Source organism: Bubalus kerabau, chromosome 4, assembly GCF_029407905.1.
Source record: "Bubalus kerabau isolate K-KA32 ecotype Philippines breed swamp buffalo chromosome 4, PCC_UOA_SB_1v2, whole genome shotgun sequence".
Lineage (NCBI taxonomy): Eukaryota > Metazoa > Chordata > Mammalia > Artiodactyla > Bovidae > Bubalus > Bubalus kerabau.
Window position 1 is genome coordinate 14,525,306 of NC_073627.1, and position 27,086 is coordinate 14,552,391.

Here is a 27,086-nt window from a genome sequence, read left to right on the forward strand (position 1 = left end):
CTCTCATGTGTGTACAACAGGGGGTGCATGCAAGAACGTCCCCAGCAGCTATGCACAAGGGCAAGAGCGTGGAAACGGCCCGGGTGCCCGTCAGTGGGAGCATGGGTGAATACGCGCAGTGTGCTTGCCCAGTGGAATGTTGTACAGCAGACGAATGAATGAGCTGCAGACAATAGAGAAACAGAACGGAACAGAAAGTCTGGAAACAAACCTACACTGACACGGCCAATTGATTCTCAACAAAGCACCGGGGCAATACAAGCGCGAAAGAAAGTCTCTTCAGCACTGGTGCCGCTTAATATCCATATGAAAAAATTAACCCCTGCTTCCTACCACAGGAGACACAGAAATGAACACAAGGTGGATCATGGGACTAAATATGAAAGTAAGAAAACAAGAGAATAACTTCTTTGGGGTAAGCAGAGACTTCTCAGATAAAAAAAAATTAACTATAAAAAGAGAAAAATCAATGATTTGAACTTCATCAAGATTTAAAACTTCTGCTTATCAAAAGACACCATTAAAATATGAAAAGGCAAGTCACATGGGGAGAAAATACTCAGGAAGCAGGTATCTGACAAAGGACTTGCATCCAGAATACATACCAAACACTGACAACCAATAAGACATTCCAATTTTTTTTAAAAAATGGGCAAAGATTTCGATATCTCACCAAAAAGGATTTATGAATGGCCTGTAAAGTGATGAGAAGGTGCTCAACATCACTAGCCATCAGGGAATGTAAATGAACACAAATGAGATGCACTTCAATTCTGCTAGAGGGGTTGAAGCCAAGGCTGACTCATCAGTGCTGGGAGAATGTGGAGCAGACAGGGCCACACTGCCCCGGCAGGTTCCTTTACCTGTGGTTCTTCAACCCCGCACCTTTTATCTTCCCAAGAGAAACAGAACACACACCCACAGGAACGCTTTCATCGTGATGGTGATGGCACTTTTATTAAAATAACCCAAACTAGTAACTGCTTGAATGTTGACCAGTGGTAGCATGATCAGCATGGCACCTTCACACCACTGATTAAAACAGAGAACAGCCCGCCAGCACTTGCAGTCACAGGCGCCCACGATGTGGTGTGGATGCTAAATGCAGGTGCCCACACCGCGCGGCCTGTCTGGGAGCAGCTCTGGTTGATGGAATCATCGTCTGCTCTGATTCGACTGTGAGTGACAGGGGTGTGTACGGGTGTCAGGACCCTCACGTGGCTCATTTTGTACACCATTTTCACATTTTGATGCAAAATGAAAATCTTGCATTTCACTGTATATAAATTCTCCCTCAATTAAAAAACAAAAACAAAAGAGAATGAACTACAATGATGTGCAACAATATGGATGGACCTTAACAATATAAGTTTACAAAGTTCCAAAATATTTTATACAGCCTGGTACCCTTTTTATAAAGTTAAATACAACTAAAATTTTTTAATTTTTTTTTTTTTTTCAGATTTGCTTAGACACCAAAAAGTTCAGCAGCGGGTGGGGACAGGGCGTTGTGTGGTGGTCGCCAGGAGTGGAAGGCAGTGTAAACAAGGTTGGAGCAGGAGTTAGCACTAGTCTTGGACGGCAGGATTATGGGTGCTGAGCGTTAGCAAAAGAGACATGGGCGCAGAAACAAACGAGGAGATGGATGCACGGCCCAGCAACCAAGATGTGTCCTGAACCCAGGGTCAGGGTTCATCCAGTTCTGTGCCCCTGAGACCCAGGGACCTACGTTCACAAAGAGGGAAAGGAATTACCATGGACACTGGAAAATAAGCTAAGATTTCTGCTCAGAACCTACGGGACACCACACAGCTGTCATGAGAAGAAAACAACCGTCTTACGTTGCACTTCAGAAAGGCTGCAACGTATGAAGGGCTGCAAGTATGGAGGCCAGGGTCCAATATCAGGTGTCAGAGGTGGAGCACCAGGATGAATCCAGATGCAAAACCACAAAGATCAAAAATCAAAGAAATGAAACAAACAGAAATAGAGGAAAAGGAGCCCCAGGGCCAGAGGTCAGACAAAAGGAGTGCAGCCCACCCTGCGCCCCCAGGCCTGGAGGGGCCCAAGGAAGACTGCCTACAGATAAATGTTCTCAGAGTGCCACTAAAGAGAAAATCTACACATGAGTATACACAACACATACAATCATGGGTTCTTTTTTCACCCACAATCATCATTTGTCATGTTATTAAAAATTCTTTATGAACATTACAGTAATTTTCTCATACAGACTGACCACAGTTCAATTCATCATTACTCTCCTGTCCAGTATTAACTTGTTTCCATTAACTAATTTTCCATTATAATTAATAACACTAGAGCTTCTTTGTACATATATCTTTTTCAGAATTTCAAGGATACCTAGAGTGAAATTCAGGGTCCAGAGCATAAGCCTTTTTAAAGTTCTTAACACAAAATGCAAAATTATGCTGTCAACGCTACCAGTTCACATGGCATTTCCAAACACTACACGATTAAATTTCATTTTTAAACATAGCACCAAACTAATTCAATTTGTGTTTGATCACAAATGATGTAACATCTTTAAAACTCATTGCTTGCATATCTGCCTCTGAAAGTCTCCACTCCTGTCCTTTTCTGTTTATCTACTACTCATTACTCTTTGTGTTTTCTCACCAACTTGCATGAATTAGTTCTATTAAAGGCTATTAATCTTCTAAGTATTGTTATCTGTCAACATCTCCTTAGTTTATCTTCACTTTGTTTATATGTTTCTCTGTTGTGCAATTTTCTGCTTTTATGTAACCCCATTGATCAAAAATCAATCCCCTCAACAGGTGCTACAGCAGTTACACAGAAACAACTTGCCAACGTTAGAGACTGATTGCAACATATTAGAACAATGATTTTAAAGAACTACACTAAAATGTAATATCTCTTAATTACTGAACCAACATACAGTCAGACATTTTAAATAAAACAGTTACTTACCGCATCCAAGAAGCAAAGGTAAGACCCTGAGCTCTGTGCTACTGCTTGATTTTTAGAATATCCGACTGTTTAAAAGAGAAAAGGAAAAGCTCTTTTAGAACTCAGTTTTAGTGGATTCTCTTGCATAAAACTTACTGCGAGGTACACGGTAGGAAAGCTAGGAACACTCCTCACTGCCAAGTAAAAACTCAGACCAATTTAGATGAAACTGATGCAGTAAATATAATGATGACAGACAAGAGTCCACCCAGTACTAGTGTTAAGGCAGAATGTGCTCACAGAAGGAAAATAAAGCCGGCAAACATCTATCCAGCACAGCACTAATGTAACCCTGGGGAGTATTTTTAAAACACAAAATTACAATGTCCCTGAATGGAAGGACTTGAATAGAACTGGCAGAAACACTTTCTCTAAAGCCTCTGCTGATAAAAGTCACGATACAGTTACCTGACAGATGGGGCCACAAACACAGCCGAGAGATCGGCTGGTAGAAGCAGCTCATTGGACTGGACACTTCATGGGCACAGATTTCACTGAACACGTGTTCCAGGGATGAGTTACAGGCCCTGTCAGTGTCTACTCTTCCTACATGTCCTGGGACCCCCCAGCTCCCCCAGGAGGTACAGACCCAACTTCACCAAGACATGACTGGCACAAGAACCCCTCACGGAATAGAAAATAGACCACGTGTATGAAAATCCTGGCCGCACACAGAGCTGGCGCCGCTTGCACTGCTGAGCACCGGGACGGCACGTGGAGCACCAAGGCTGCAGATGCACCTGTGCCTGGAAATCAAGGAAGCGGTGCCCCAGGGATGGGGGGGGCTTCCAGGGCCGGTGAGGTCAGCTCTGCCTCAGGGAGCTGGCTGCAGGGTGTGTTCAGTTTGTGGAAAAACAACTGAGCTGTACTTTGATGATAGGTGTACTTTCCTACATGGATATTACATTTTAATAAATGGTTTAAAATCCTCATCTTCAAAGAGATTACAACTGAGTTGGAAAGAGAGGTAACCGAAAACCTATGTAAGGTGCCAAATGAACGGTGGGAAGCACTAGGGAGGCTTATGGAGAGGAGATGAGACCATGGCAGAGGGGGTCAGAGAGGCAACACGAGTTAAATTCAGAGAATGAGGTTCCGAGTGATGGACTGGGCAGTGAGCCGCATGGGGAGCACAGACAGCACTCACAGGGAGGGCAGCTAGGAAAGGCTTCAGAACAGGAACAGAGCGCAGAAATCAATACACAGCAGGCCCGGTCTGCATGCCTAGGGCAGGGCAGGTTAGAGGAGGCACTGAGTCCCAAAGAAGGAGCCAAGGGGCCTTTGAGGGGCACAATTCCCACGTCCCTAGAAAAGAGGTTCCGGTACCCTAATCGCATTACAGAGACACTTAGATTTGGTGCCACCCTGGAAAGTCACACAAAGCACAACAGGTGTGTGCAGAATTAAAACAATAAATCCCTTTGACTCAAAGACTGAGATGACCTGAAGACTGTGGCCGTCCCAGGGGACACCAGCTAAGGTCTGCCCCAGGCCTCATCCCAGGTGCTCCCCAATTTTCTGCAGTAAGGGGAGCAGGAAGAGAAAGCAGGTCCCTCCTGTTACTCAGCCGCGCTCTGGAGCACATCGCACTGCAGCCACAAGGATGGACCGCGGCCCTCGCGCAGGGCGTCAAAGGGTATGACCCAGAGCTGTGTCTGGCTATTATCATGTGAGGTAGCACCTTAATTTCCAGTGTTAACCCTAAAGCTTGGCCAACCCAAACCAGTTAGTGGGACTGTCACAGATTTCAAAGAACCACAGGTATAACAAGCAAGCAAAGGAAAAGCACAGAAGGGGAGGCAGGGGCCTGCCTCCTAACCCCTGGGGATGGATTAGCAGCTAGAGCTGAATCTCCATCGTCACTGCAAAGCAAGGCAGGCCTAGAGAGAGCGCGCATGGAATCAAAACGAAAAAAAACGGGAAGAGACTTTTCATAATCACTTGGAAATCAGCAAGAAAGTGGTTTTATTGGCGTTGGGTTTTAGAAGGGGAAAAACTGACCCCAAGAATTTGGGTAATGAAGGAAAACGCATCTACCAAGGAAGCTGAAAGTTTCTCACGATGAGTCTTGTGTTTGGCAAAGATAAGGAATTTGCTTTAATATTATTGCCTTGAAAAGTCAAATGTTTGTGCCAGGGCCTGATGTTTGGGGAGGCCTATCCCTTTGTGAGGGGAGTCGGTTGTCATGGTCACAGCAGGAAAAACTCCCGCCTCGGTGCGATATTAACATTCCTTACTCTTGGAGAGAAGAGGGTGGGATTGTGTTTTACTTCAATTTTAGCAAGTGATCACATTATTAAGAAATGTTTTGCTTTATTATGATATGAAATAATAGTAAATGAATCTTAACCCAATTTAAATACCCAACACTTCTAAAAATAGATACTTTGGAGCTACAGTATCCAATAGTCGATATAACATTGCCTATTTAAGAAAATATTATTATTGGAAAATGTGTCCTTTCAGACATAATCAAATTAACTCCATTTTATTAATGTGTAACACAGGATTCCCACGAATTCGCCTTATCCAACCTCAAAGAGACAGCAGAATCATTTCTTCACAATATTACAATTTACTTTTTTGTTATTGATAGAAAACATACAAAGGTGATGTGGCTCAAGTTATATCTACTCTATAAAAAGCATTTTATGAAAGATAAAACTTGCTTTTTTAAAAAAAATAAAACTTGCTTTTAAAGTAGAGATTATACAACCAATCACAGGTGTCATCAAAATGCCTTTAATTTACTCTCATTCCACTATGGAAGATACAAAACATCCTGATTTTAAAAAATCTTCAAAGGTTGTTCATAGTTGTTGCTGTTCAGTCGCTCAGTCGTGTCTGACTCTGCCATCCCATGGACTGCAGCACGCCAGGCTTCCCTGTCCTTCACCATCTCCCAGAGCTTGCTCAAACTCACATCCGTTGAATCGGTGATGCCATCCAACCATCTCATTCTCTGTCATCCCCTTCTCCTCCTCCCTTCTATCCTTCCCAGCAGCAGGGTCTTTTCCAGTGAGTCAGCTCTTTGCATCAGGTGGCCAAAGCACTGGAGCTTCAGCTTCAGCATCAGTGAAGATTCAGGACTGATTTCCTTTAGGATTGACTGGCTGGATCTCCTTGTAGTCCAAGAGACTCTCAAGAGTCTTCTCCAACACCACAGTTCAAAAGTATCAATTCTTCGGCAGGTTTCAGAAGGAAGTTGAAACAGACGTTCCACAATAACTGATTTATAAACAATTTCTAACAGACTAAAGATAATGAAAACAAGAAATATTTGGGGGGATATATTAAAAATGTGCACAAGGTGATGAAGAGGAGGAGGAGGAAGAAGACAATAACAGAACAGCTGCTAGACTTCTTGAGGGCCCATCACATGCGGCCTCTTCTGGAAGCCTGCTCCCATCAGCTTGTCCTATGCCCTGCCAACACCCACCTGGGCACTACTGATACGGCTTGTTCACAAAGAAGGAAATCAAGGCATAGGTTGGGTGCGGTGGACCCAACCATGGAGCCCTCACCCACCAAAAGGCACCTCTGCATGGGGTCACTGTGCAACGTCAAACAACACAGTCTTTCCATAGGAACCTTCTAAAAGGAGGAAAAAAAAAAAAGAGCTTTCTTCTTTTAAAGGACCAAGATTTTTAAATTATTTCTGATTTTTAATTTTTTTCTAAAATATTTTCTACAGTTTTCTGCTTTCCTAGGTAGAGGGCACTGGCTGCTATTTGTGAGGAACACGAGGCAGGGCAGGGGAGCATATTTTGGGAGAGAAGTTTGTTTCATTCGCAAAAGTCCAACTGTTTCTTAACTCACCTTCACCAACATTCACCCTTTACTTGTCCCCCTCCGCCAAGAAACAAAAACAAAAATACTGGCTGGAAGCTACAAAAGGCAAAGCAAAGGGCACTCGTCCTGGTTGCCCTCGGTGGGAGGATAAGCGCCTTCACAGAACAGTACACCATATTCCTTAAGAGCTAGTGTTCAGGGATGTTTAAACCCGTTAGAGGGCAGGCCCCAGAGAGCTCAACTCGGGGGTGGGGGATGAACTCCAGGTAAATCAGCAAGTCCCCCAGGGGTAGCAACACAGTCCTCCCAGAACTCAGGCAAGAACCACGTGAACTTGCAAGGGGCACAAGCAAGAATCATCAAGTGAAAGTGACATGGTCCCCTGACCACCCAGCGCTGGAAGAAAGGACCAGAGAGAAAGCAGGAAGATGAGAAGGGGGCTTACAGGACAAGAGGTGTAGAGAGAGCAGGACTATCTCTCCCACTCACACCTTTCCCCTGAGAACTATCCTGAATGCTCCAGTCTTAACCCAAACCCTACTGACCCCCTCACTGGGAAAGGATCTGAGCAGCGGCGAGCCTGTGTGTTGGCAAGTCACCCACTGGATCCGAACAGGATCTCAAAGCGAACACCCCCTTGGATCTCATCTGAGGCGTATTCCAGGAGGACCCCAAATCTTCAGCTGTGTCAGGAGCTAACAAGACTCCCTCAGGACCAAGCCCACCATAGAGTGAAGCTGCACATTGCTGAGGGTTTTAAAGGAGTGGATGCACCTCAGTATCTCTTGGGAAGATTCTTTACAAATCCCCTGCTATGTTTGTACCCCAGACAAATTACACAAGAAAATCTTAGCGTAGGACTTGGGCATCAGGTTTCCTAAAGCCCGCTAGACTATTCTAACATGCAGCCAAAATTAAAGAAAGACATGACTCCTAAAACTTATAGGAACCTGTCCACCAGCCAGTCTTATCATCTGTCCTGCCTCCACCTTCAGTTCTAGCAGTCTGTGCAGGCATATAAACTTATTCTCAAGTTTTACATGAAAATTGTAAAGTCAAACTACTGGAAGCACAATAGATTACAATTAAGGCTAAGAATGCAAAGCTAATCATTCTGTATAGAAACGAGGGTAAATGAAGAAACTACCACATCTTGACCCAGCTTCATGAAATTTCAAAACTCAAAACATAAAGAAAAATCTTACATACTTTCAGAAAAGATATCTTTAAAATAATAAGAATCAGACTGACATAAGATGTCTTACTAGAATCAGCGGACACCAGAAGATAATGAGGCAATTACTCCAAAATTCTAAGGAAAAATATTTTCCACCTAGAATTTTATACACAGCTAAACTGTCAAATAACCATAGTACAAAATAAAGACATTTTCAGACATGTAAATACCCTGAATATTTTACCATCCACATACCAGATATGGAAAAACTACTTGAAGAAGTATTCCAGAGAAATGAAAAAGGAACATATTAAAAAGAAAACTAAGTAAAAAGCAAAGGGAAAAAAACAAACAGTGGCACGTGCATATAAATAGAAGGGAATAAAGCAGAAGATTTTTTAAAGGCTCCATAGATCTTGGCACCTGGGAATCCCCTCAGTGTGCAGCACGGGGTTAGCAGCAGATTCATTTCAGTTCCTCTTCCAAGTCTAATCCGCTAGGTAGTCTGCAGTGAAGAACAGTCACTTATTTTAAAAACCACTACTGCTGTTTTCACAAGGTTTAAGCTGTTGGAATCAACTTATTAATCAAGTATATAAAACAACAAGAGTTACAGAACAGAATGTGAAGATTATAAACGCTGACAATATAAATACAACAAACTAAAACTCTGAGGGAGGAAAAAAGAGAAAGGGAAGTGTGAAGTCCCTTCAGTGGGTTAAATGTTTCCTCTTTCATAGCAAGTATCAACTGATTCTGTGAGTTAAATAAATCCAGTAGGAACTAAAACACACTGGCTGCTCCCAGGGCGTGGGGCTTTTACATTTCATTGCAGACTTTCCTATACGTCTACTTTTTTTTTTTAACCACATTTTCTTTATTTTAAAAATATCTGCAATTAGTCAAAGCAGACATTTATTCGTGAAAATAAGTAAATGGTTTTCCTGCCATCTAAATGCAGGCTGGAAGCTAGTTTACTGGGGAGGTTGAAACAAAGGGGGGCTGAAATGTTCTATGCAGTTGTTGCTCTTATGAAGCTACATTATCAAGCCCCAGATGGAGCCAGACATGTAACTCACACAAGAAAACTACAAACCAATGTTCTCTATGTACACAGATGTAAAAATCCTTAAGAAAGCTGATCAATTTCATGGCATAAAAACACTATACTGTCACTGTTGATTAATTTTGGCACTGTAAGAGTGATTCATTATTAAGAAAAATACTAATGTAATTTACCACAATAAAAATGTTAGGAGGAAAGAAAAAAACAATCACCTTAACAGATATCTAAAAGACATTTAATTAAATTCTATACTCACACCTCATTTTCTGAAGGCTTACTAAATTAGAGATCTCAAGGTACCTGATAAAAGTATCTATCAGAAAGCAATAGTAAATATCATGCTTGTAACACGGAAACACTACACACATTTCCACTAAGCCAGCACAATAAAAGGACTAGTTAATGTGATCCCACATTGTTCTTCTAGACTTCCTACCCCAATACTACTTATGAAAATAAAGAATAAATTAGAAATAAAGAAACAAAATTAAAATATTTATTCAGGATTAGATTGCCTAACTAGAAAATCCAAGATAATGTGATAAACTGTTGGCATTGGATATGACAGGGAACCAAAGAAACTGGGAGTCTTCCCTCTCTACCCAAGTCAACACTTGGATCAAGAGATCACAAGGCTCTGAACACCCAACTGAAAAACTGTAGGAGCCTCAAGAGGAGACAGAAAGAGGTCGGACGCTGGTGTGGAAGGAAACCCAGCACCACAATTCGGGGCCTTGCTTGGCAAGAACTTCTGCACTGTGGTCTTTCCTCCACCCACTGCTGTTTGGTGAGCTGACTGCCCACCCGTCACTCCATCTCTGCGAAGCACAAGAACTGCAGGTTCAGGAGGCAGCACAGGATGGGAGAAGCTGCTCCCACAAATACACAAGACCAGCCACCTAAGGCCTCCCCTTCTCTTCTCCCCGTCCACTCTGAAAAGGAACAGAGTAAGATGGAAGGGAAGAAAAGGGAGGAAGACAAAAGCAGTACAGGCAGGTTACCTAAGAGACAGGCTCACCTGAATGGGGAAGGGCTCTGGGGGCAGAAGTGAAGTCGCTCAGTCAAGTCTGACTCTTTGCGACCCCATGGACTGCAGCCTACCACGCTCCTCCATCCATGGGATTTTCCAGGCAAGAGTACTGGAGTGGGCCGCCATTTCCTTCTCAGGGACTAAAGGAAGGATAATAAAGCTTGTGATGAAATTTCTTCATCACAGGATTCACCAGCCAACACTCAAATGCACCAGATAAAGACATACGAAAGGTGTAAGAATTCATTGTCAACAGACCATCACTGCAAGAAATGTTTTGAAAAGTCCTTCAGGCAGAAGGACAAGCAGATGGGCATCTGGTTCTATTCAAAGAAATGAAGAGCACTGAAAACCATAATTATATGAGTAAATGAGTAATTTTCTTTCTTATTATTTCAATTCCTTAAAAAGATGATTGACTGCTTAAACTAAGTTAATACCAGCATTTGTGGGGTCTACAGCACATGTAAAAGTAGAATGCATGACAACAGCCCCCAAAAAAGGTAGAAAGGGAGAAACGGACGTGCACTGTCCAGTGCTCACACTATACATGAAGTTCTACACACATTTGAGGGATTGAACTTGCTAAGTTGTATATACTATAAACTCAAATCAATCATTAAAATAGCAAAAAAGGGAACTGTAACTAATAAGCCAACAAAGAAGATGAAGAAGAACCATAAGGAATTTTTATTGGAGCTGGTATGATAGTAAGCAGAGCTCCACAGCTGCTTGCCAGCAAAACCGGTGAAACTTATTTTTAAAAACCCAACCATTTACAGTCTCTGGAAATGGCCCTAAGGGCACCAAACAAATGGAAAAAAAATTTATTCAAGAAAATCTACTAAAACTCAGTAATAGTAATATCAAAAACCTCAGATATGCAGATGACACTACCCTTATGGCAGAAAGGGAACAGGAACTAAACAGCCTGTTGATAAAGGTAAAAGAGGAGAGTGAAAAAGCTGGCTTAAAAACTCAACATTCAAAAAACAAATATGGTGGCATCCAGTCCCACCACTTCATGGCAAATAGATGGGGAAACAGTGACAGGCTTTATTTTCTTGGGCTCCAAAATCTCTGTGGATGGTGACTTCAACCATGAAATTAAAAGATGCTTGCTCTTTGGAAGAAAAGCTATGACCAACCTAAACAACGTGTTAAAAAGCAGAGACATCACTTTGCCAACAAAAGTCCATCTAGTCAAAACTATGGTTTTTCCAGTAGTCATGCATGGATGTGAGAGTTGGACTATAAAGAAAGCTGAGTGCCAAAGAATTGATGCTTTCGAACTGTGGTGCTAGAGAAGACTCTTGAGAGTCTCTAGGACTGCAAGGAGATCAAAACAGTCAATCCTAAAGGAAATCAACCCTGAATATTCACTGGAAGGACTGATGCTGAAGCTGAAGCTCTAATACTTTGGCCACATGATGCAAAGAGCCGACTTACTGGAAAGGAGCCTGAATCCTGGGAAAGATTGAAGGCAGGAAGAGGGCGTTAGAGGATGAGATGATTGGATGCCATCACTGACGACAATGGGCATGGGTTTGAACAAACTCCAAAAGATGGTGAAGGACAGAGAAGTCTGGCTGCAGCCCACGCTACAGTTCATCGGGTTGCAAAGAGTTGGACACAACTGAGCGACTGAACAACAACAACAAGATATTTGACCTGAGATCTGCTACTTCCCTCCCCCTAAGGCGGAAACCCACCCTAGACAGATATAGCCAAAAATACAAGCTTCCCTCTTCTGCTTGGCCTGTCAAAAGCTGTTTTCCTGGAAGAGATCGGGCATCGACATTTCTCGTCCTGACCCCAGGTACCTGTTGCTGAGGGTGAGGCCCAGGCAAGTGCAGTCGAAAAGTGGGACCTCCTTTTCCCACCAGCCCCCATGCTGCACTGGATGCTCTGTCTACCTTGGGTGTGGTATCACCAAGAAAACTGAGGACCCAAATGCCCTTGCCCTGGCTTGTGGGGTAGGGGCTTCATATGAAGAGAGATAAAGGGTTGCTGCCCTTCCCCTACTTCACTTGCAATAGAGTGTCAAGGTTAAGCCCTAGGGTACACTCAAAACAGAAGTAAAGGCAGCTGGAAGAGGAAATCACAGCTTTTCTTCCAAAGAGCGACGGATAGATTCATCAACAACACAGGTTAAGCTGTGCGACGACTAGTTTGTCAAACATAAACTGGTAAGAGACAGCTGGGAAGAGCCCTCCCGGTGTCAGAACAAACTTCAAACACTGACCTCAAGAACTATTCCTTTGAAGGAGCTTGAATTCACTTGAATCATTCTTATGCCCCTAGGTATTGCTGAAAACAGTAAAGCAGTCAGCAATCAGTGGAGCTTGACAGCTGGGTGTGGTCAGGGAAAGAGAGGCCAGCCCTGCTGCCCCCTCAGGATGACTATGGGCACGCCTGGCATGGCACTCCTGAGACAGAGCATTAGAGGTTTCACACTGCAGCCACAGGGGAGCGGACTTTACTAAAACTATCCAAGCAGTCACTTTACCAGCAAACAAGTCAATAAGAGTAACAACCCTAGACGGAGGGGAAACCACAACCTGGGACATGTTATCTACTATGTCCAGTTTCTAACAAAATTAGGAGACATGTGAAGAAACAAGAAAGCAAGACCCAGACACCAAAGAAAAAGAAGGCACAGGAACTTCCAGTGAGAGCATCATGTGTTTGATTTAACAAAGACCTCAAAGCAACCATTATACACATGCTCAAAGACCTAACGCACTGTACTTGGTTGCTTCAGTCGTGTCTGACTCTTTGTGACCCCATGGACTGTAGGCCACCAGGCTCCTCTGTCCATGAGGATTCTCCAGGCAAGAATACTGGAGTGGGTTGCCATGCCCTCCTCCAGGGGATCTTCCCCACCCAGGGATCGAACCCAGGTCTCCCGCATCGCAGATGGACTCTTTACTGTCTGAGCCACCAGGAAAGCCCAAGAATACTGGAGTGGGTATCCTATCCCTTCTCCAGGGGATCTTCTCAACCCAGGAATCAAACCAAGGTCTCCTGCACTGCAGATGGATTCTTTACCAGCTGAGCTGCCAGAGAAGCCCCAGAATAAAAATACAGCACACCAAAACTTACAGAAGGCTGCAAAATCAGTGCTCAGAGGGAAATTTATAGCTATAAATGTCTACATAAGAGATCTCAAATCAACAACCTAACTTTACACCTTAAGGAACTAGAAAAAGAAGAACAAACTAAACAAACAGCTAGCAAGAAGGAAAGAAACAATAAAAGGTTCAGAGCAGAGACAAAACGAAATACAGACTTAGAAAAAAAAAAAAGTGAGACTCAATGAAAGCAAAAGTTGGTTCTTTGAAAAGATCAACAACATTGACAAATCTTTAGCGACACTAAGAACAAAGATGCTTCAAATCACTAAAGTTAAAAATGAAAGCGGGGGGGACTTCCCTGGCAGCCCAGCGGTTGACTCTGCACTTCCACTGCAGGGGGTGTGGGTTTGATCCCACAAGCTGTGAAGCACAGCCCAAAAAAAAGGTGTGCACATTACTACTAAACTTAACAGACGCCTAAAAAGATTATAATTGAATACTATGAACAACTACATGCCAACAAATTAGAAACTTAGATGAAAAGGACAAATTTCTATAAACACACTACCAAAACTAACTCAAGAAGAAATAAAATATCTGAACAAACCTATAACAAAAACAGAGGCTGAATCAGTAATCAAAATCCCCCAACAAAAAGGCTAGGATCAGATGTTTTCACTAATGAATTCTACAAAACATTTAGAGAATTAACAACAATCCTTCTCAAACTCATCCAAAAATAAAAAAGAAGAAGAAAAGAAAACACTTCTTAACTCATTCTATGAAGCCAGCTTACTTTGATTCTATAGCCAGGCAGATACATCCAAAGAAAAGAAAACTATGTACCAATATCCCTTATGAATCTTTACAGAACTCTTCAACAAAATACTAGCAAACTAAATCTAGCAGCATATTAGAAAGATTATACACTATGACTCAGTGGGATTTATTCCAGTAATGCAAGGGTAGTTCATCATCTAAAATCAATCAATGTTAACATATCACGTTCATAGAATTGAAGGAAAAAAACCTATATGATCATCTCAACTGATATAGAAAAAAGGATGGACAAAATCTTTCATGATTAAGAAAAACACAGTCAACAAACTAGCAATTGAAGGTAACTTCCTTAGCATGATTATAAATCCGTATTTATAAAAATCCACTGCTAACATTATACTCAAAGGTGAAACACCACAAACTTTCCTCCTAAGATCAGGGTCAAGACAAGGATGTCTCCTTTTCCCATTCTTACTAAACACTGCAAGTTCTAGCTGGAGCAATTAGGCAAGAAAAAGAAATAAGCCATCCAATTAAAAAGGAAGAAGTAAAACTATTTCAGTTGCAGATGACATGTTCTTAAGTATAGAAAATCCTAAAAATTCACACACAAAATAACTTCTAGAGCTAATAAACAAGTACAGCAAAATTTCAGGATACAAGATCAACACGCAGGATAATCAGTTTCCCTTTACACTAACAATGAACAATCTGAGAAGGAAATTAAAAAGACAATTCCATTCACAAGATCAATGAAAAAACAAATGCTGAAGAAAGAGGTGAAATACTTGTACCTTGAAAGTTACAAAACATTGATAAAAGAAACCGAAGAAGACCTAAGGAAAGACACTCTTGCGTTCACGAACTGGAAGTCTTACTACTGTTAAAGTGATGTGTGTTAGTTGCTTAGTCGTGTCCAACTCCTTGCAACCCCATAGACTGTAGCCCTGGAGAAGGAAATGGCAACGCACTCCAGTGTTCTTGCCTGCAGAATCCCATGGACAGAGAAGCCTGGTAGGCTGCAGTCCATGGGGTCGAACAGAGTTGGACACGACTGAAGTGACTTGGCAGCAGCAGCAGACTGTAGCCCACCAGGCCCCTCCATCCATGGGATTCTCCAGGCAAGAACACTGGAGTGGGTTGCCATTTCCTTCTCCAAAAGGAACTACAGAAAGAAAGAAAGGGAAGTCGCTCAGTCATGTCCGACTCTTTGCGACCCCATGGACTATAGCTAACCAGGCTCCTCCATCCATGGAATTTTCCAGGCAGGAGTACTGGAGTGGGTTGCCATTTCCTGCTCCAAAGTGATAATACAAACCAAATAGATCTACAGATTCAAAGCCATCCCCCATCAAAATTCTAATGGTCCTTCTCAAAAACATGGAAAAACTGATCCTAAGGTTCATGGATGTGTGCATGCTAACTCACTCCAGTTGTGTCCAGTTCTTTGTGACCTTATGGACTGTAACCCGCCAGGCTCCTCTGTCCATGGGATTCTCCAGGCAAGAACACTGGAGTGGGTTGTCATGCCATCCTCCAGGTAATCTTCATGATCCAGAGATCGAACTCGTGTCTCCTGCATTGGCAGGTGAGTTCTTCACGACTAGTGCCACCAGAGAAGTCCACCCAAAGTCCATATGAAATTGTAAAACAATTTTGAGAAAGGAAAACAAAGTTGAAAGACTCATACCTCCCAATATCAAAACCTATCACAAAGCTATAGTAATCAAAGCAGTGTGATACTTACTGGCTTTAGAGTCCAGAAACGGCATTCATTTCCAGCAACTAATTTTCAAAGAATTAAAGAGCCTCTTGATGAAAGTGAAAGAGGAGAGTAAAAAGTTGGCTTAAAACTCAACATTCAGAAAACTAAGATCATGGCATCTGGTCCCATGACTTCAAGGCAAATAGATGGGGAAACAATGGAAACAGTGACAGACTATTTTTCTGGGCTCCAAAATCACTGCAGATGGTGACTGCAGCCATGAAATTAAAAGACGCTTGCTCCTTGGAAGAAAAGTTATGACCAACCTAGAGAGTATATTAAAAAGCAGAGACATTACTTTGCCAACAAAGGTCCATCTAGTAAAAGCTACATTTTTTCCAATAGTCATGCATGGATGTGAGAGTTGGACTATAAAGAAAGCTGAGTGCTGAAGAATTGATGCTTTTGAACTGTGCTGTTGGAGAAGACTCTTGAGAGTCCCTTGGACTGCAAGGAGATCCAACCAGTCAACCGTAAAGGAAATCAGTCCTGAATATTCATTGGAAGGACTGATGCTGAAGTAGAAACTCCAATACTTTGACCACCTGATGCAAAGAACTGACTCATCTGAAAAGACCCTGATGCTGGGAAAGATTGAAGACAAGAGGAGAAGAGAATGACAGAGAATGAGATGGTTGGATGACATCACCAACTCATCATGGACATGAGTTTGGGTAAGCTCCAGGAGTTGACAAAGGACAGGGAAGCCTGGCATGCTGCAGTCCATGGGGTTGCAAAGAGTCGGACATGACTGAGCAACTGAACTGAACTGATTTTCAAAAGGGTACCAAGACTTTCGATGAAGAAAGAATAGTCTGAAACAAATACTGTCAGAACCGCTCAACACCTACATGCAAAGGAATGAAGTTATACTTACTTTACACTACATAAAAAATGAACTCAAAATGGAACAAAGACCTACATAGAAAAGCTCAAATTATAAAATTCTTTGAAAAAAACAAAGGAATAAATCTTCATGACTTTGATTTGGCAATGAGTTTTTAGATATGACACCAAAGGTACATGTAATGACAACAAAAATAAATTGGATTTCATCAAAATTATAATTTTTGTGCATCAAAGGATATTCTCAGAATGAGAAGACAACCCAAAGACAGCCCAACCCAAAGAAAATATCTGCAAATCATATATCTGATAAGAGTCTAGTATCCAGAATATGTAAAGAATTTGTAGCTCAACAAGAAAAAAACAATCAAATTTTAAAATGACTTGAATAGACATTTCTCCAAAGACGATACACAAATGGCCAACACAAACACAAGAAGAGGTTCCATATCATTAGTCAGAAGGGAAAAGCAAATAAAAACTACAATGAGATGAGAAACCATTTCATACCCACTAGGATGGCCATAACAAAAATAAACCCAGAAAATAAGAAGTGTTTATGAGGATGTGGAGAAACTGGAACCTTCATACGTGGCTGGTGGCACTGTAAAATGGTGCAGCTGATGTGGAGAATAGTTCAGCAGTTCCCCAGTGTGTTAAAGCAAAGAATTACAGTATGACTCAGCAATACAACTACAAGGTATATACCCAAACAAACTGAAAACCTGTGTTCAAACAAAAATTTATACACAAATGTTTATACTAGCATGCTTCACAACAGCCTAAAAGTAGACCAACCCAAATGTGCCTCAACTGGTGAATGGATAAACAAAATGTGGTACACCTATACCATTAAATGCTATTCTCTCATAAAAAGGAATGAAGTACTAATATATGCCTCAACATAAACCTTAAAAACACTGAAAAATGAAAGAAACCTGTCACAAAAATAACAAGTATTACATGATTCAGTTTATCTGAAATGTCCAAAATAGGCAAATCTATAAACAGAAAGTAAGTCCATGGTTGCACGGAACTGGGAGGGATAGGGCATGGGTGACAACTAAAGGATGCAGGGCTCCTTTCTGAGGTGATGAAAATGTTCTGAAATCGACTGTGGTGGTGGGTGCACACATCTGGGAACCTACTTAGAAACAACTTGATTATACATTTTGATGGGTGACTTACGTGGTGTATAAATTATATTTCAATAACACTGTTATAAAAGATATCTGATCAACCCAAACAATGACAAAAAAAGAGGAAAATGGAGTGAAGAATAGATATGACTAACAAAATAATAGCAAGAAGAGAGACTCAGATCTAACCACATCAATAATCACAGTACATGTATCTAATGTAAACATCCCAGTTAAAAGGCAGAGATTGTCAGACTGGATTTAAAAAGCATGATCATATGCGGTCTATGTGTGCGTGTATGCTAAGTCGCTTCAGTCATGCCCGACTCTTTGTGACCCTATGGACTGTAGCCTACCAGGCTCCTCTGGCCATGGGATTCTCCAGGCAAGAATACTGGAGTGCATTGCCATGCCCTCCTCTAGGGGATCTTCCTGACCCAGGGATCGAACTCATGGCTCTAAAATCTCCGACATTAGCAGGCAGGTTCTTTACCACTAGCGCCACCTGGGAAGCCCCTACAAGAATCTATAACGAAGGGGGCATCCTTTAAATATAAAGACAGGAATGCATTAAGGGAAAAAATGATGGAAAAGATACACTATGCTAACACTAGTCAAAATAAAGCCAGAGCAGTTAAATTAATAGCAAACAAAGTACATTTCAGAGCAAAGAACATTACCAGAGATTAGGAGGGCTATTCATAATGATGAAGGGGTCAATTCTTCACAACAGTCTCAAATTTTAACAGCGTAAAATTTAAAATGCATAAAGCCAAAAATGATAGAACAGCAAGAAAGAATAATAAATCTACAATTAGAGTTGGAGATTTCAATACCCCCTCTCGGTAACTGATAAAACAAGCAGACCTTGCATCAGCAAGGATACAGAAGATTTAAACAAGACTGTGTTCAACTGGATTTGTGTTTACAGAGAACTCCACCCAACACCAGCAAATACACAACCTTCTCAAGTGCACGCAGAACATTTGCCGAGATAGGCCTTATCCTGGACTGTAAAGTAAATCTTACTAAACTTAAAAGATTCACATCAAAAAAGTATGTTCTCTTACGTCAGAGGAATTAAAATAAGAAATAAATAACATAAAGATATCTGGAAAATCCCTCAAATATTTGGAAACTAAATACTCTACTTCAAATAATCCATAAATCAAATAAAAAATCAAAGGAAGCAATTAGAAGGTATTTTGCAGCTGAATGAAAATTAAAACACAATATATCAGAATTTGTGGGATGTTAATGCGATACTTAGGGGGCAGTTTATATCACTAAATATCTGTTTTGGAAAATGAGAAAGGTCTCAAACCAGTGACCTCAGCTTTCACCTTAAGAATTCCAAAAAAGAATAAATTAAACCCAAAGTAAGCAGAAAAAAAGAAAATAATGCAATTCAGAGTGGAAATAGAAAACAGACAAAAGAGGAAAAAGAAAAACCATATAAACAATCAATGAAACCAAAAGCTGATTCCTCAAGAATATTGTTTTTTAAATGGACAAAAACAAATCTAATGTCACAAGAAAAGAATTTTAAGAATTAGAGGGGCCTTCCCTGGTGGTCCAGGGCTTCCTAGTGGTTCAGATGGTAAAGAGTCCGCCCGCAATGCGGGAGACCTGGGTTCAATCCCTGGGTTTATGAAGATCCCCTGGAGAAGGGAATGGCTACCCTCTCCAGTGTTCTTGCCTGGAGAACTCCATGGACAGAGGAACCTGGTGGGCTACAGTCCATGAGGTCGAAAAGAGCTGGAGGCAACTGAGCAACTTTCACTTTTTTTCCCCTGATGGTTCAGTGGTTAAGAATCTGCCTAGAAATGCAGGGGACACTGGTTTTATCCCTGATCTGGGAAGATCCCACATGCCAAGGGGCAACTAAGCCCATGGGCCACAACTACTGAGCCCATGCTCTAGGGCCCACAGACCACAGTTACTAAAGCCCGTGTGCTCTAGAGCCTATACTCCACAAGTGAAGCCTCTGCAGTGAGAAGCCTGTGAACCGCAAAGAGCAGCCCCTGATGGTCACAACTAGAGAAAGTCCACGCACAGCAACAAAGACCCAGTAGAGCCAAAAAAAAAAAAAAAGAATTAGAAATGATCAATAATGACCAATCACACCAGGAATAAAAACACTTAAGGGCTTTCTGTTAGGCTAAATAAGTAAGGAATGAGCAGGGTTTCAATGTTATGTGGCAGCATGGATGGGAAGGGAGTATGGCGGAAAATGGATACACGTATGTGTATGGCTGAGTCCCTTCACTCTTCACCTGAAAGTATCTCAACATTGTTAATCGGCTATACCCCAATACAAAGTAAAAAGTAAGAACAAGAATGAGCAGAGGTCGTACACAAATCCTTACTGAAGCACAAGAAAGCCAGGCCTACTGGGTCCTTAATAAGTGGTACACTCCAATGTTACTTAGCATACTTTTCACCAAGATTTGAACAACAGGAAACTATTTAAGTACATAAGTTGATAAGAATAATAAACTAAACACGGTTACTGACCTCCTCGGGGAGAAGGAGAATCATGCCCTCCAATGACCACGAGGATGCCGGAACCTTCCAGCTTCTTTTTCCATTTTTCGATAATAGTCATGGACTTGTCCTGAAAGTACAAGGAGGTTGGCAGGTCAGGAAACTTTCCTCCAAACGGTCAGAGGTGACTTACACTAAGGCTAAATGACCAACAGGAAGTTTGTAAATACCTTACTGGCATCATTAAAAATGGAGAGCTCCATGGAGCCTTCAAAGTCCTGCTGCAAAATCGACCCCAAGCATTCGTCCAACCACGGTTCAGCGTCATGGACCGGGAGGATAACAGACTGGAATTCAAAACAAATGAATTGAGAAACAAGTGTGGAAACTGAATTCTCTTTCCAAGACTCTAATTTACTTCCCCATTACCATCTGCACAATGCTCATTTTCCAAGCTCAAGACATGACTTACAGAACAACCCAGAATAAGGATTCCAGGGAGAGTACCACCTGACAAACAAAAGGTGCCTACGCCTCCTCTCAAGATTTGTTGTCTTAGATTTCCCTGAATTGGTCTTTCTGGTTGCTTTTAAAAAGGAAACAAAATCTGAAAGGCATCAAAAATGTTCCCAATTCAATGGCAAATTCATGTGGTTCCCAATCAGTGGTCAGAAACATCATCATTTTGGTTGAAACAAGCATCTGTGTATCTTTGAACCCACTCATGAAATAAGCATTTTCAGTAAACCATAATGTTGGAGGAACTGCAACAAAGAAACCCTTTTAAGTACCCCCCCCCACACTTCAGTATTCTTGCCTGGAGAATTCCATAGACAAAGGAGCCTGGAGGGCTACAGTCCCTGGGGTCCCAAAGAGTCAGACAGGACTGAGCAACTAATATACACATACTTTGTTTAACAAAGTATGGGGACAGGGTTGGGGAAGAGGGAGGTAACCTCCCTCCAGCACTCTCTTCCTTTGCTCTATTCAGTTTAGGACAACAGTTTGGCACTGTCCTCTTCTCACAGGGCCCACATAAAGCAAACATTTCTGAAGTGTGTAAAGTAAAAACAGTGAAACCTGAGTGCCAGCAAAAGAACTGATTACAGGATTTATCTTCTGTATACTGCCACATTAAGCAATACAGACTTTGGGTACAAAAATAGAAGTTACAGTCAGTCCCCACTCTTGAGTTTATACCTTAAAGAAGAGTGGACATATTTCTAAACAAGAAAACAGAAACACAGGTCATTCAAGTGAGTGTGTACATATGCATATATGCGTACACATGTGCAAATACATCTATACAAAACATAGATAGGATTTTTAAATGCTAAATCTGAATATGGTTATGCAAAGCTCACATACAAAAGTACTGGAAATACAGTTCTGTCAAGGCAAGTTCTTTACTCTGAAGATCTAATTCAACAGTGCTATCCCTTCCTAGATTTATGTTATCCACAAAAGTAGCTCCCTAACTTACTTACATATTTACTTTGGAATTATTTTTTAAAGGAAAAAAGGAGAGAATATTTTTACTGTTCTCAAGATCTACAATACAAAAGATAATGTGAATCTCTGCCAAAGATGAGCCTGGATTACTCTGTCCGCAGGCCTGTTGGTGCTTAAACGTTTATTTGGGCGGAAATCCTCACAGGCTGCCCAAGAGAAGAGGTGGTGGTAGTGTGTGAAACGGAGACCCGGGAAGACGGAGGGGAGAAGGATGGAGGGATGGAGCAGGGCGGAGAAGAAGAGGATGGAGGGAAGAGGGATGGAGGTGAAAAGAGAGAAGGGGCGGAGAGTTGAGGGATGGAGGTGAGGGGGACAGAGGTGTGACGTGAGGAGCGGATGAGGGGAAGCGGGAGTCTGAGAGACTGGGACCTGAACTGGAGCAGAGGGGCGGGGAGGGCCGGGGAGGGGCGGGGCGCCCCCCACCCCCCACCCCCGCCAGCCGGGCACCTACCACTTGGGCGGGGGCGCGAGCCGGGCCGATCGCCCGGGCGGCTGGGTACCCCCTGGCATGCATGGCGCGCGCTCCTCGGGCTGCCCCGCCCACCTCAGGCTACAGCGCCTGCGCGGGCGGCTCGCCGGGAGGCGGGACCGAGGCCGAGCGCCTCCGATTGGCGCAGAGGGACGCCGATCAAGCGGGGACCCGCGGGCAGTGGAGAGGAGCGGTCTAGTCGGGCTGGAGGGCTCCCGAAAGAGCTAGTCAGCTCCTCTGTCCTCAGGGACACTTGTGTTACTGGAGTGCCTGGGTTGTGCAGGAGGTGGGGTTGGTGGGAAGACTCTGCGCCATCTGACATGGAAAGGTTCTATATGAAGAGCAGGTGACTGCTTCCCTGCTCGGGGGACGGGGCGCCTGAGCGGCGCCCGAGTGCACCGGCTGTCACGCGGGCGTCCCGACCCATCTGGGTCAGTGACAACTTCATAACCTTCACCACCCAAACTAACGTTGAACGCAAATCATTCGACAAACCAGCAATTATGACAAAGCCGAACTGCTGTTTCATGTCTTGCAAGCACTGCTTCAAATGTAATTGTTCCTTAAATTGCATCAGTGTTTTCAAAGCCTGTTGTAAAAATTGGAACGCTTAGGCCAGATGAGTGAAAAATGCATCCTTATCTACAATGGGACAAAAGCAAGCTGAGGATTTGTTTCCAAGGACCTGGTGTGCTCCAAGGGTTGGTATGTTAGGAATAGTTCCATTTTAAGGGACTCGGTAAAAAGTCACATTGTAACTTCCAGATCGTACTGTGGGCTTTGGAGCTTGACTGTCTCAGTAATCAGTGGGAGGAAGAGATAAGGGGTCCCCACGGCGTCTGGCACCTCCACTCCACAGCACATGCTATCAGAGTTGGGCTTGGCTGCTCCTGTCTTGCTTCCTGTACATCTCCTGCTGCCAGAAGTTTGCTTTTCACTGCCTTCCCCCTAATAAAAATTTGGCTAGAGTCTGCTTTTTGCAAACATTCAGAGTGCCAAGAGGCACTTCAAAAGTGCAGGATTTGGCTGGGGATGGGGGTGGGGTGACGTTTAGATTCTTCTCTGAATGGTAGGAAGATTCTCAACAGAGGGGCCAGGCTATGAGGCCTGACACCAACCCACCCCCATCCCCCCCACCACGAGGGACATGAACATAGGGGAGGATGAGGAGGTGACAAAGTCATGGGCCTCTGGAGAGGAAGTGATGCAGGTCTCCCAAAGCTCTTGTCACTCTTGGCTCACCCCATGAGTGACAGTTTTCTTTATTTTTAAATGTTGTTTCTGCAGACTCCTGGCAAATCCTGGTTATATTCAGAAAACCCAGTGCCAACTGCCAGGGCCTCCAAAATTTAAAAGCCCTTTTATGAGGTGGGTGTAGGCAGCAAAGAGGTCTAGGCTTGACCACACCAGACCCAGAGTCAGAATGTGTCTGCCCTGGGCGTGCCCATGAAGAGTGAAGTCAAGCTTTAAAGCCAGCCGCTGGATGTTTCCCTACAGCCCACACTGCAAGGCCACCAAGCAAGCATCCTGTCCAAGTTTCCTGAGGGGACAGACCCCAACAGTGCTCCAGCTGGACCTCTACTGGGCAGTAATACTGCTGGGAGGTCAGGAACTGCCCAGCACCATGGAGGACAGTGCACTTGAATGGGTGAAGACAGGCTGCCTGTGGTGGCCAAAGTGCCCTGATAATGAATCCATTCACAGCAGAGCAGCCGGCGTGTGACTGTGTCATGCGCACCAGTGTCCTGTCTTCTCTCTCATTTTTTTTTTTAATGACTAGTTGAGACTCACTGTGTTGAGTTAAGAAACTGAAGCTGGACTTTTTACCAGCTGTGGGAAGTAATGAGGTTCCCATCACAGGAAGCATTCAACTAATAGTTGGGCAAATGTTTGGTATGGATTTAACAGGAGCATTCAAGTATCACATAGAATATTTGTGTGTCCTGGATGCCAACCCCCTTAGCCCAGAATGCAGAGCCTGAGTTGGGCTTTTGTTCCCAGGAAGTTGCAGCAGGGGAGTAAGGCAGGGGAGGAGAGAGTCCAGGACCAGCATGCTGTGTTTGAGGCAGCCCCCATCATGGACACTGGAGCTGAGCCCCTAGACCTTTCCTGAGACCTGGAGAGCTGACCACCTGAGCGAGAAGGAAGGAAACCTTACCTCTCCTACTCTTCTGGGGGGTGACTTCAGGATCCCACAGGTGGCCCTCAGCACTGGTGTGCATAGCACTCTGTAGGCCAGGTGAGACCTGCCCAGAACCGTGTGCAGTGGCTGGACTTGAGTCAGGACGAGGAATGTAGGAAGGGTGGAACAAGGGGCCAGAGGAGCCTGATGTGCGATCAGGAAGGCAGATGGAAACTCAAAATAGCATCCCCTCCAACCACCCTGTTGTACAGTTAGCACATGTGGATCCTTCTGGAGTGATTTTAGCAACTGCTCTTCAAATCTGGGATGATGCACGGGTGGGTGCCAGGTGCCTGCGGAAGCTACGTGCACAGCACAGGGTGCTAGTGCCTGAGGCCCTTGGGTACTCAGTGAAAGGCCAGGAGAAGCCAACCAGACATCTTCCTCCTAAATATTAACAGGAAAATGTCATGTGTGGGAGCAGAGGCTTGGATAAATTCACATCTGATAGAACTTGGCGGAAGAGTAGGCACACCAGAGGATTTAGGGGCCACCTGCCAGTGCTGCTGACGTCACTGTCAAGGCCAGGGCCAGGCTGTTAGTGAGGAGACCACCCCAGAAGTGGGGTGCACCGTGGGGCTGGATTCAGCAGTGCCTGTGTATGTGCTCAGTCACTCAGTCATGTCCAACTCTGTGCGACTCTATGTCTCCTCCGTCCATAGGATTCTCTAGGCAAGCATACTGGAGTGGGTTGCTATTTCTTCCTCCAGGCGATCTTCTCAACCCAGGGATCGAACCCACATCTCCTTCATCTCCTGCATTGTCAGGTGGATCCTTTACCATTGAGCCACCTGGGAAGCCCAGGTCCAGCAGTGAGTTTCCCCTTTTATGGGGCAGAGTGAGAGTTTGCAGGATGCAAAGAGGGAAACGTTAGCCATCCCTCCCCATGAGGAGCTGTCTGTCCCCTCAGCCCACAGCCAGGCCTCCTGCTTCCTAGGGCTGGCTCCACACCGGGGTGCTGCCCACACACAGATCATCAGGCCTAAGAGGTAGGCAGGACCCTGACCCTGATGAGGGAACAGCATTCAGCAGCCACCAAGGAATCGGTGGCCTGTATGTGAACTGAGGACGCATCGTCTGGCCCTCAGCACTGCCTCCCAGAACCCCGAGACCTGAGGTTGGATCTCAAAGCTTCGTTAACTGGCCTTTGTTGGGAGATACTCCTGCATGGGTCTCCCGAGCTCCTCCCCCCTCAGCTGGGTGCCCTGGTTACCTGGGCTGTTTCCTGAGCAGCCTTGAGGAATGAGGTCATGGTGCCCTACAGGAGGAAGAGCGGGCTTGCCTGCTGCCTCTATCTTGTTCCCCCTGCACATCAGTGTCCATCAGGGCTCCATTGTGTCACCCCTGGGAGAATGGAGGCTCCAGGAACACACATGCTAATCTTGACCTCTGACCACTGCTTTTCCTGCAAGTAATAATCTCCTTTGGGGCCTTCCCAGGTGGCTCAGTGGTAAAGAATTCAACTGCCAATGCAGGAGATGCCAGTTCAATCCCTGGATCGGGAAGATCCCCTAGAGGAGGAAATGGCAACCCACTCCAGTATTTTTGCCTGGAGAATTCCACGGACAGAGGAGCGTGGCAGGCTATAGTTCATAGGGTCACAAAGAGTTGGATATGACTGAGCACACACGCACACACACACACAATATGCACAGGAGCCTGTATTTTCAGTCAGCACCTGAAGAATGTGACCAGCTGGCCATCCCGTTAGCTTGAAGTGGAGGGAAAGCTCTGACTCCTTCACGGTTCTGGGCAATGTCCCACCCTCACAACCCCCTCCTCCCTTCCAGGGACCTGCCCTGGACCCACCAGCTTGAGGAGTCCTGACCGATGAAAGGCAGGGAGGAAAATCAGTGCACAAAACCCCAGCATGACGGGGCAAGTACCACCACTGACGCACTTTTATCTTTTCTCAATTTCGGGCCTCCCCCACGGCTCACTTCCTCAGAGACCCCACCACCCCCTGGCCCATCTGCGTGGGTCCTTACACTAAGTGCTCACTGCACTGTCTCCCTCTAAGCTGCCGCCTTGGTGGGGGCAGGGACTGTCTTTTTGTCCACTGCCAGCTCTCTGCGGCTGGCACAGGCCAGCAGCCACGTGAGCCGGCTGCCGATGCGGGGCCAGGATGGGAGGCTGGGAAATGGGGGAGCTGGTTCCCAAGAGCGAGCCCCTGTCTGGCTCTGCACACCTGCATCCAGGGCACCTCAGCCCGCAGCCCAGTGAAGCAGAGGTGGGGGGGCTTCCCCAGGCAAAGCGCACAACCCTGCTCCCCACTCACCCTTGTCCCTGAAATCCCCAAGTTGATTTACTCGCTCTGGGAGGCCAGGTCCATGAAAACACTGCTCAGCTGTTCACTGGAGCCTCTGACTTAGAACAGAACGGCATAGGGTACCTGACCAGGAACAAAAGAAGGAAAGAAAGAATGAATGAATACATGCAGGACAGTCTACCCATAACAAAATCTAGAAAATGAGATGTGCCTACACTGGATCTAGTTAGAGTTCTGTGCTGTGCTAAGTCGCTTCAGTTATGTCTGACTCTCTGTGACCCTATGGACTATTGCCCCTCAGAGTCCTCTGTCCATGGAATTCTCCAGGCAAGAATATTGAACTGGGTTTCCATGCCCTTCTCCAGGGGATCTTCCCGAAACAGGGATCAAACCCAAGCCTCTTATGTCTCCTATGTTGGCAGGTGGGTTGTTTACCACTAGTGCCACTGGGGGAGCCCAGTTAGAGTCCTTAATAATGTTATCAAATAATTCAAAATTTCA

At 44.2% G+C, this 27,086-nt stretch overlaps 1 protein-coding gene across 1 annotated transcript in view; it reads right to left on the reverse strand.

Annotated features, from left to right (window-relative positions):
* Positions 1–22,213, reverse strand: part of B3GNTL1 (UDP-GlcNAc:betaGal beta-1,3-N-acetylglucosaminyltransferase like 1) — a 104,816-nt gene extending 82,603 nt beyond the window's left edge. The window contains exons 1-4 of the mRNA XM_055575478.1: positions 22,117–22,213; positions 20,384–20,500; positions 20,184–20,283; positions 2,956–3,020 (exon numbers count right to left, since the gene is read on the reverse strand). Coding sequence (XP_055431453.1) covers positions 2,956–3,020; positions 20,184–20,283; positions 20,384–20,500; positions 22,117–22,179 — 345 coding nt within the window. The 5' untranslated portion in view covers positions 22,180–22,213. The remainder of the gene's footprint in view (positions 1–2,955; positions 3,021–20,183; positions 20,284–20,383; positions 20,501–22,116) is intronic.
* Positions 22,214–27,086: the final 4,873 nt, after the last annotated feature.